At 36.6% G+C, this 12,045-nt stretch overlaps 1 protein-coding gene across 2 annotated transcripts in view; it reads right to left on the bottom strand.

Annotated features, from left to right (window-relative positions):
• Positions 1 to 12,045, bottom strand: part of ALG6 (ALG6 alpha-1,3-glucosyltransferase) — a 66,443-nt gene that overhangs the window by 42,767 nt on the left and 11,631 nt on the right. For both annotated transcript variants that reach the window (XM_021679956.1, XM_021679957.1), the window contains one exon: positions 4,521 to 4,605. In XM_021679956.1, the coding sequence (XP_021535631.1) occupies positions 4,521 to 4,605 (85 nt within the window). The remainder of the gene's footprint in view (positions 1 to 4,520; positions 4,606 to 12,045) is intronic.

The following is a 12,045-nucleotide window of genomic DNA, read 5'->3' as shown; positions in this document are numbered from 1 at the left end:
ATCGGGCTCCCTGCTCAGCGGGAAGCCTGCTTCTCCCTCTCCCACTCCTCCTGCTTGTGTTCCTGCTCTCGCTGTGTCTCTCTCTGTCAAATAAATAAATAAAATCTTTAAAAAAAACAAAAAAACTAACACTTTTAAAGTTAACATGACCAATCCTGATACCATATTTTAAACAACTATGTCACTTAGAAAGAGTTTTGACTAATTACACTATAGCTTACTCTAGGTAAAAAGAGAAAGAGGGGCGCCTGGGTGGCTCAGTTGGTTAAGCGACTGCCTTCGGCTCAGGTCATGATCCTGGAGTCCCGGGATCGAGTCCCGCATCGGGCTCCCTGCTCAGCGGGGAGTCTGCTTCTCCCTCTGACCCTCCCCCCTCTCATGTGCTCTCTGTCTCTCTCATTCTCTCTGTCTCAAATAAATAAATAAAATCTTTAAAAAAAAAAAAAAAAGAGAAAGACTTCACTCTTGGAAAACTGAAGTAAAAAATAAGAAATCACACCGTTCAAACATGAATCTGAAACAGATTAGTTTCTCTTAGAATTGTCAGGTGTACATTTTTGGCTTTTCTAGTCTATCCACTAATACAGAGAAAATTTCTGACATTTATTATACTAAATCATATTTCTTAGATTTCTTACGAACTTTGTGAGGTACTGCACAATTGACTAATGATAAATCATACTTCTTTATACCTTATGTCTCTGTTTCTGAGATGTGGTTCTTTCATTCAAGAAAGATGTGGTTCTTTCATTCAGGATTCTTATGCTACATACTGCCTAATAAAGATTTCAACATTATAAAATTTACCACCACGATTACTTTAGACATTTCATAATATTTAAGGCTCACATACCACAATTAAAACTAAATCACATAATTATATCTGAGGTATACATTTCTGGTTTTTAACAAAGAAAAAGAATGAAAATGTACACATGTAATCAACTCTTGATTATCTGGGCCAAAGTAGGAGACAATTGGTACAAAAAACTGAAAAATGAGCTATATGTATTAGAATAACCTACCCTCCATACTGAATTGAGATTATATTCTCACTCCTGGAATCAATGTTTTCTCCAATAACATTAAGCCGAATGCTGCAATTTATCACTTTTCTGTAATCTTTCAATACTAAATATCACAATTACTTTTGTATCAAAATCTTTGTTGAGAAGTACTTACCATAGAATAGCCAAAAATACAATTATCTTTTCCATGTAATTTTTATGAAGGAATAAAAAAGAATTACAAAACTCAAAAGCAATGAGCTGGTTTCTCTCAGCAAATATTACCTTATTCTATCAATCAAGCAAGAGAAAAACACATTAAGAATGTACTAGTAATTGGAACAATAATATTCATTGGTTAAATCATTGTATGAGGATATGAAAGATGCTCAAAATAGTACAATAAAGAATAGTGCCAAATATTTATCTGGTTCTATTTTAAATGTTTCTGACTAGGGTACAGCCTACCAACCTAATAATAGGGAGTTTAATATGAAGTTTGTGCATGAAACTCTCTCATAAATGAATTATATAAAAGCAGTGACAAAGAACAAAGAATCCTAAAATGTTTATGGAACCACAAAAGACCCCAAATAGCCAAAGCAATTTTGAGAAAGGACAAGGGTGGAGGTATCACACACCCTGATTTCAAACTATCAAAGCTATAATAATCAAAACAGTATGGTACTAGCATGAAACAGACACAAAGATCAATGGAACAGAATAGAGAGCCCAGAAATAAACCTATGGACATAAGGTCAATTAATCTATGACAAAGGATGTAAGAATATACAATGGGGAAATGACAATCTCTTCAATAAATGGTGTTGGGAAAACTGGACAGCTACATGCAAAAGAATGAAACTGGACCACTATCCTACACCATACACAAAAATAAATTCAAAATGTGTTAAGAACTTGAATATAAGACCTGAAACCACAAAACTACTAGAAGAAAACATAAGCAGTAAGCTCTTTGACATCGGTCTTAGCACTGTATTTTTGGACCAATCCCCTAAGGCAAGGACAACAAAAGCTAAAATAAACAAAGAGGATTACATCAAACTAAAAAGCTTTTGTACGATGAAGGAAATCAACAACAAAACAAAAAGTCAACCAACTGAATGGGAGAAGATATTTGCAAATCATATATCCAGTAAGGGGTTATATCCAAAATATATAAAGAACTTACACAACTTATATCAAAAAACAACCAACCAAATTAAAGAACGGGCAGAGGACTTAAATAGCCATTTTTCCAAAAAAGACATACAGATGACCAACAGGCACATGAAAAGATGCTCAACATCATTAAGAATCAGAAAGATGCAAATCAAAACCACAATGAGATAACATCTCATCACACTGGTCAGATTGGCTAATATCAAAAAGACAAGAAACAAGTGTTGGTAAGGACATGGAGAAAAGGGAATCCATGAACTGCTGGAAATATAACTTGGTGCAGCCACTATGGAAAACAGCAAGAAGTTTCCTCAAAAAATTAAAAATAGAACTAGCATAAAATCCAGCAATTCTACTTCTAGGTATTTATCCAAAGAAAATGGAAACACCAATTCGAGAGATATATGCATCCCTATATTCACTGTAGCATTATTTACAATAGCCAAGATACGGAACCAACCTAAGTATCCATTGCTAGATAAATGGATAAAGAAGATGTGGTATACAAGTAACTTTTGAACAATACAGAGGTTAGGGGCCTCGACCTGACACAGTTGAAAAATCCATATATAACTTCTGACTCCCCAAAACTTAATTATTAATAGCCTGTTGACTGGAAGCCTTACCAGTAACATAAACAGTTGATTAACACATATTTTGTATGTTTTATGTATCATATACTGTATTCTTCCAATAAAGTAAGTTAGAGAAAAGAAAATGCTATTAAAATCATAAGGAAGGGAAAATACATTGATAGTACTGTACTATATTTATTTTAAAAATCCGCATATAAGTGGACCTTTGCAGTTCATTCAAACCTGTGTTGTTCAAGGGTCAACTAAATAGGGGTGCCTGGCTGGCTAGTCAGTAGAACATCCAACTCTTGGTCTCAGGGTTGTGAGTTCAAGCCCCATGTTGGGTGTAAAGATCATTTAAATAAATAAAACTTAAAAAAAAAAAAAGGGTCAACTGAATATATGCAGTGGAATATTACTCAGCCACAAAAAAAGAACAAATTCTTGCCATTTGCAACAACATGGATGGACCTAGAGGGTATTATGCTGAGTGAAATAAGTCAGACAGAGAAAGACAAATACTGTGTGATTTCACTTATATAGGGAATCTAGATAAAAAATGAACAAAACAAAACAAATACAGATTCATATAAACAGGAAACAAACTGTTGGTTATCAGAGTGCCGAAGGGGTTGTGGGGTGGACAAAATAGGTGAAGGGGATTAAGAGGTACAAACTATTTATAAAATAAGTAAATCATGGGGATATAATCCCCAGCACAGGGAATATAGTCAATAATGTTATAATAAGTTTGTATGGTGACAGATGGTGACTAGACTTATCATGGGGATCATTTCATAAAGTATAAAAATATTAAATCACTATGATGTACACCTGAAACTAACAGGATTTTTTTATGTCAATTATATTTCAATTTAAAAATAATAATAAATGTATTTTAACTTTGAAAAAAAAAGGTACCATATAATTTCCGCACATAAAATCCCATGAAATGGTTCTTTTGGATTCTAATGACTCGAATAATTTATCAACATACAGGAGAAAAAAAAAAAAAGCAGTGACTAAAGCAATCAACAGAACAATGCAAACAGTTTGTGTAGCCAGTCTCTCATAAAAGAATCTATTAGGCATCCAATAAGTCAATAAAAAAGTCATCAATTGTTACCAGAATATGTTTGATAAAAATGACAAAGGCACAAATTTCTGTAAAGATATAACCACACCTAACATTTCCTGAAAGCTCATTTTGTTGCAGACACTGGTGCTTTACATGTATCATTTTATTCAACCCTCATAATAATCCAGTGAAATATGTACTCTATCATTTCCACTCTACAAGTGATAAAACCATGGCAGAGAAAGTTAAATAATTTCACCAAAGCTCACACAGCTAGTAAACAGTAGAGACAGGATCTGAACTCAGGCAGTCCAACTTGAGCACCAACATTCCTTACCACTAAGCTACTGCTCATTCATATCTCTTTCACTCCTAATAAAGAAACTCTGCAAAACCACCAGGAAAAGTACTGTTAGCCCAGGATGGCTCTTCAGTTTATGTCCAGAGGAGCCTATAAGGTATATAGTGTTCTATCCTCAAAGTTCTTAGCATATTCTAGCTGCTGAGTACATGGGTAACTTTCAGGAGTATAAAATTTCAAAGATGAGCCTATAATATGCAAGGTAATACAAGAAAATGAGGATGATGAAGATGAATAGCATACTTTCCTTTTAAATTATCTTAAATAATCTGTATTAACTATGATAAACAATAAAATCAAGTTAAAATGATCCATACCATTGTTTGACTGGTAAATTAAAAGTAATTTCTTGCCAGTGTCTCTGAGCTTCATAATCACCAAACATAGGGGGTTTTCCAGCACCTAGATGAAAGGTAAAAAGAGCCAGACAACAATATACTTTAATGTATCAATGATATTTATTTCCTTATGAAAATTTTCTAAATTATAGAAAGGCAGTGTCGGTTAAAGAACAGAGACATTACCGAAACAGCAGAGATGAGGTGTGAATCCTAGCACTGCTAGTACACTGAGTGACTGTGTGACCTTGGACAAATTACTTAACCTCCCTAAACTTTGGCACATTAAAAACAGGATATACCCAGGGGCGCCTGGGTGTCTCAGTTGGTTAAGCATCTGCCTTTGCCTCAGGTCATGATCCCAGGGTCCTGGGATCAAGCCCACATCCGCTCCTTGCTCAGAGGGGAGCCTGCTTCTCCCCTGCCTGCCGCTCCCCCTGCTTGTGCTGGCTCTCTCCCTCTCTCTCTGTATCAAATAAATAAAATCTTTTAAAAAGAAATCCAAGCATTGTTAACATTAATTAGTTAATAATACTAATTATAAAATATTCAAGTTTATTTTTACTTCATGAGAAAGACTATCAATTACACTGTCCAGTAAGTATCTAAAACAATAATGAGCATCTATATTTTACAAGGGGCTTTTGCAAACTAAATATAAATATAGAACCAAAGCCCAAGTATAGAACCAAAACCAGACTATATGTCACAAAGACATTTGTTAGGTCAGGCTTTGCTGACTATTAAATGACTGATACAAAGACTGTCGGTTTACAGCTTTTTTTTTTTTATTTCAAAATTGCTAATAGGGATAATGAATCTTTAATAACTAACAACTGATAGCACCTACTATGTGCCAGATACAGCACTGAAATAAGTATTATTATTATCCCCAATGTACAGCTGAAAAAACAGAGGCAATTCACCCAGGCATCAAGTAGCAGAGTCTGGATTTGAACTCAGGCAAACTGGCTCCATAATCCATGCTTTTAACTCCTACTTTATATTGGTCACAGCTTGGTTAAGTAGGTTATTAACCTTACGTCATGTTAAATGACATAAAGGTAATTCCATTTAATAAATAGTAAACATCCACTATTTAACCAGCAGGTAACTACAAAATTGTGAGAAGCCCAGACATGTACAGTACAGTCACAGGTTTTTAAATCAGCAACTGAAAATCACATACAGTCAAATATACTCAATAATCCATTACTTATTAATTAATGCCACATTGGAGAATGATATATTAACACTCATTCAAATCCAACCCAGATTTTCTCCAGTTTTGGAACACTACATTAAGTAGGGCTTTTTGCATGTAATGACTACATTATACCAATATTCCTTAATAGCTAGCATCTTCACCCAAGGAGATATCCCCACTGTTGAGATAATCACGGGAAAAGCAGATTAACATCTTCAAAGCAAAAAAGAGAGTGACTATCACAAGCAATTACCCACAGTACACAGACACACGTATACACACGCACATATACACACATACACACACACCTGTCCCTCTCTCAAAAAATACCGTCTTTTTCATTTTTGTATTCTCAGATGTAATGGCAAACTGGTAGATTCTCAGTGAATGATGCTGAAGCAAGAATACAGATACAATCAGTGTGATATAGCAAGGATTTTAAGTTCAAAAGATTTGAAATTTTGAGTCCATGATTTTCCACTTACCATATGTGCAACATTAAGCAATTTGTGATGGCAGACCAAATTATGCTGACTATTCTAATACAATGCCCATTTATTGGTTCTTGCCCAAAACATATTTAAGTCATTGTCAGAGACTTTAAAATTCCAAGCCTCTGTTCATGCTGCTTACTCCCTGTTTATACATCCCTTCCATTAATTCATATCCAATCTTTAGGAATCACCTCAAATTCCAAATTCTCCATGAAACCTTCCTTATAAATTAAAAACACATTGTTCGCTGATTTTTTTTTTTAATTTATTTGAGAGAGAGAGGGAGAACACGAGCAGGGAGAGGGGGCAAAGGGAGAGGAAGAAGCAGGTTCCCCACAGACCACAAAGCCCAGGACACTGTGATCATGATCTGAGCCAAAATCAGATGCTTAATTGACTGAGTCACCCAGGAGCCTCCAATGTTCACTGATTATTTACTTCTCATAATACTTATATTTTCAGTATCACCTATTTTGTCACATGACTATACTATTTCCTAACTGCTACCCAAGTAAGACTTTTAGTTCCTATGAACAAGAGAATATGATTTTCCAGAGTTCAAAGGAAACATTGGTATATACATACTTTCATTAAAAACTTATTTAATTAACTGAACAGGAGAGGGAGAATAACCTTTTTTTTCTTTTTTGAAGTTAAAATACCCCCAGTGAACTGCAACTTTTGCATGTGCATTTTATAGGATAGGAATGTGTGTTTTGGGACACCTGGGTGGCTCAGTCGGTTAAGTGTCTGCCTTTGGCTCAGGTCATGATCTCAGGGTTGTGGGATCAAGCCCCGCATCGCATCGCATCGCATCACATCACATCGCATCACATCACATCGCATCGCGCACCCTGCTCAGTGGGGAGCCTGCTTCTCCCTCTGCCTGCAACTTCCCCTGTTTGTGCTCTCTCTGACAAATAAATAAATAAAATCTTAAAAAAAAAAAAAAAAGAATGTGTGTTTCTACTTCAAGGAATATAACCATTGTCTATGGCTTCTTTTGTAGGGGGGAGGAGTTGATTTCTATTTTTTGTTTGTTTTGTTTTTGTTTAGTTCCACTGGGATAATAAAAGTCAGAGAGGATCTTAGGTAATTTTCTACACCTGAAAAAATCCAACTATCTAGATTTTCTGAAATTGCTCTAGACGTGTGGTCAATGTGGAAGAATTTATTACCATTCTCTAACAAATAGAAGAATGGATAATGACTCTCTTTAGGGTTGAGAAACAAGTTTCTATCCAGAGTCTGACCTACTTCAATAAATCCAGCTGACACTGGCTATGAAATTAGTACTTAAGTTTTTAAAACTGCTAAAGTGCCCTTAAAGCAACCCAGAAGGACAACCCAACTGTACCTGTGGGAGATTCACGTGGGAAGGACAAAAAGGATTCCTTCCACAGTGATTAATTCTACAAATTCATTTACATAAAATTCAGAATTACATAAAGAAAACACACTAATGTATATTCATGGAGTTTCAATTTTGTCTTGTTCTCAGGGAAATGGGTGTAAGAAGCACTTAGATATTCATTTTATCAATTGTTGAACTATTCAGAATTATGCTATAATTTAAAAAACAAGTAGTTTCTTTGATAACAATACATTCTAACTGCCTTTACATTTAAATTTTAAACATTCTAAGAGAATTTGGCTAAAATTTTCCAGAACAAAATCCCCCTTTTATATGTTCTTGGTGAGTAAGAAGAAACATTATAAACAGCAATGGGTAACTTGAGAGAAACTAACCAATAAAATAAACATTTCTTCTTTAAGATTTACTTATTTGAGAGAAAGAGACAGGGAGAGCGCACAAGTGAGGGGAGAGGGAAAGGGAGAGTCTTCAAGCCGACTCCCCACTGAGTGTGGAGCATGATCCCAGGACCCTGAGATCAAACCGAGAGTCAGATGCCTAACTGAGCCACCCAGGTGCCCCAAAACTAACTAATTAAATAGAACACAGTCATACTTTAACAATGATTGATACGTTGCAAAAAAAAGATTCTCTATGGCTTATCCCTCCTAAACAGCCAATAAAACTTTGGGGGGAAAAGAGTATTAGAATAAAATAACTTTCCTTGGTTCAAGTATTACTATTTGCTCAACAACTATAGAGAAACCGTGAATCTCTACAAGACGTAAGAAACAATCAATACTAAAATCAGAATTTGTTTCCTCCCTGGGGCTCCTGGTTGGCTCATTTGGTAAAGCATGAGACTCAATCTCAGGGCCATGAGTTCAAGCTCCATGATGGGTGAAGAGATTACTAAAACATGAATACCCACCCAAAAAAAGAATTTATTTCCTCCCCAAAGCTTGTTTAAAAGTAACAAGCAGGGGTGCCTACATGGCTCAGTCCGTTAAGAGTGGTTCAGCATCTGCCTTTGGCTCAGGTCCTGATCCCAACATCCTGGGATCGACCTGGGGCTCCTTGCTCAGCGGGGAGTCTGTTTCTCCCTCACCCAGCTCCTGTGAGCACATGCCCATGCGCTCACTCGCGCTCTCTCTCTCTCCTCCCCTCTCAAATAAATAAATCTTTTTTTAAATTAAGTAAATAAATAAACATAACAAGCAATATTTATTCAATATTTTTAGGTCTGTAAAAATCAATTACATAGGGGCGCCTGGGTGGCTCAGTTGGTTAAGCGACTGCCTTCGGCTCAGGTCATGATCCTGGAGTCCCTGGATCGAGTCCCGCATCGGGCTCCCTGCTCGGCAGGGAGTCTGCTTCTCCCTCTGACCCTCCCCCCTCTCATGTGCTCTCTCTCATTCTCTCTCTCTCTCAAATAAATAAATAAAAAATCTTTAAAAAAAAAAATCAATTACATAAGCAGCATTTTAGTTAGGAGTATAATGTAAATATGTAAGGGGTACACATTTTAGAAAAATTTAAATTACAATACACATAAGTAGTTTGCCTATACAATATATGCATTTCCAAAGGAAAAATAATGGATTAATACTAAGCAAGCTAACCTGAGCTTCCTCACTTGAGTGCTTCCTAATTACAATCTTAAAACAAGATAAATGAAAAGCAAATTAAAATAAGCATGTTAAAAAGAAAGTATAACAAAAAAGGTATTTTAATTAAGATAAAAAAATCTCAGAATCACAGATGTCATACTTAATTCTTTAATTCTGCCAGCCTCCTATGATATAGAAGTTCTTTACAAGTGCTAAAAATGTTGTATTTTTTATGATGGGGTTAAGAACTGACAGAATCACAATTTTTCTTAGTGCTTAGCACTTTATTCTTCTCACATGAAAAATGACAAAAACATAATAACCACCTATAAAAGATTTCTACAAATATTCTACTACTGTATAATAACAATACTTTTCCTATACAATAATCCAAAAGTAATCCTGTTATGTTGACTTTCTTATGGGACAATTTAAGAGTAAAGTTTAAAATAAGCAGGAGTCCTATTTTCCAGATAAAGTAAGTACCTGAGTAAACTCAGACTTTAGGAGAGAAATGTTAGAGTAAATAATGTATGTAAGCCACAGGATAGAAAAGTATTATATATGCTTGTAGTCCTCTATTCAGTTCCCATTAAGCATTTGATTACATATGCCAGTAATACTGAAATAGTGTGATTCCTTAAATTATGTTATTCTACTCTATACCTTTAGTTCTTTTCTACTTCACCTCAACATGAAAAGTTTGAAGAAAATAATATATCTGTCAAAATTAGAAGACTAAAGGAAAATTTTAAGAACATAATGATCAGTTATAAAATAATGCTGAAGGAAGAAAAAGAGATGACCATCCAATAGACCAGTTATAGGTTGAAAGCAAAGGCAACATAAATTACATATTTTACATAACAACTTTTGACGGGGCTTTTCTTCTGACCTCCTTACCCCACTCCTGCTACCAAACTAATTCCCTCCTTCCATTCACAAACTTCTAAGAGTCGCTATGCCCTCTTGTTAGCTCCCATTTAGTCCTCAATTCATTATAGTCTGATAATTAAGAGGCTCACAATGGCCTCCTTAGAGATCTTTTGTCTATTCTTAATTTTCACCCTACTTGACAGTCTAGAACTTGACACTGTAGGCCAGTCCTTATTTCTTAAATTTCTCTAATTTCCTGGCTTCCAGGCTCTAATCCTCCCTCTTCATGGTTTCTTCTGAGCCTCCTTTTTTTTTTTTTTTTTTTTAGATTTTGTTTATTTTTATTTATTTGACAGAGAGAGAGAAACAGCATGAGAGGGGATAGGGTCAGAGGGAGAAGCAGGCTCCCCGCTGAGCTGGGAGCCAGATGTGGGACTCGATCCCGGGACTCCGGGATCATGACCTGAGCCGAAGGCAGTCGCTTAACCAACTGAGCCACCCAGGCGCCCTTCTTCTGAGCCTCCTTTAATCATTCCCCTTCTCTGTGAAAGTGATCAGTGGTTAAATCTGTTTTCTTCTTGCAATATAAATGCCCCCAATCCTGTGGCTTTAACCATCATCTGTATCAACATTTTCTAAAGATCAGAGTAACACGTGGAGGTTTTAAAAATACACATGAGGGGCACCTGGGTGGCTCAGTTGGTTAAGCATCTGCCTTCAACTCAGGTCATGATCCTGGAGTCCTGGGATTGAGCCCAGCATCAGGCTCCCTGCTCAGCAGAGTCTGCTTCTCCCTCTGCCCTTCACCCCGCTTGTGCTCTCTCTCTCTTGCTCTCTCAAATAAATAAATAAAATCTTTTAAAAAATTTAAAAAAATACAGGTGAGACCAGTTTCCAGCAACATGGCAGACTTAGGTCAGAAAAACACCTCCAGGGTGCCTGGGTGGCTCAGTCATTAAGCGTCTGCCTTTGGCTCGGGTCATGATCCCAGGGTCCTGGGATCGAGTCCCACATCGAGCTCCCTGTTCGGCAGGAAGCCTGCTTCTCTCTCTCCCACTCCCCCTGCTTGTGTTCCTGCTCTCGCTATCTCTCTCTCTGTCAAATAAATAAATAAATAAAAATCTTTAAAATAAAAAAAAAGAAAGAAAAACACCTCCAATGGGGGGGGGGGGGGTAATGGCTGAATTAGCGTCAAAACAAGAGAATTCCTTAGAAGCCAGAAATAACAAAAGAAGTTTAAGATCCAGACAAGTAAGCATTAGTCCTGAGGGTATCCAATGACCTTTTGTGACCTATGGCCTGGCTACCGAAGTTCTACGAAATAGAGGTATAGCCTAGAACTTGAACAGGTAAAAACTTCAGTGACAGAGAACCATTTACTAGGATATAAAATAACAATGCCTTTGGGGAAATGAGGAAGATAATATTCATCTCTGCCTTGGCTCCTGGTAGTACAGGAAAAAAAGAAGTCTCCTGAAAATTCCTAACATTATCCTGCATTCACCCAGTGTGGGGCCTGAATTCACACCAAGAATTACAGCTGAAGAGGGGCGCCTGGGTGGCTCAGTCGTTGGGCGTCTGCCTTCGGCTCGGGTCATGGTCCCGGGGTCCTGGGATCAAGCCCCCGCATAGGGCTCCCTGCTCAGCGGGAGGCCTGCTGCTCCCTCTCCCACTCCCCCTGCTTGTGTTCCCTCTCTCGCTGTCTCTCTCTCTCTTTTTCAAAAAATAAACAAAATCTTAAAAAAAATTTTTTTAAATAAAAAATAAAGAATTACAGCCAAAGAAACCTTAAGATGAGAATTTAGTTTGACTTTAATAGTGCCCAAAGTGCCTAGCAAAAGGCAACCTAAATCCTCTGGAGAAATACACAGTAAACTTGGGCCTCAAAAAATTCTCACAGATAAAAGTTCCAAGTAACTTGAGCTCACAATTTTAAAAAATCGCTAAACCCACAAACAAAATA

This window comes from Neomonachus schauinslandi, chromosome 4 (assembly GCF_002201575.2).
Source record: "Neomonachus schauinslandi chromosome 4, ASM220157v2, whole genome shotgun sequence".
Lineage (NCBI taxonomy): Eukaryota > Metazoa > Chordata > Mammalia > Carnivora > Phocidae > Neomonachus > Neomonachus schauinslandi.
Note: the sequence above shows the minus strand (reverse complement) of the source record. Positions and strands in the feature narration are given on the sequence as shown.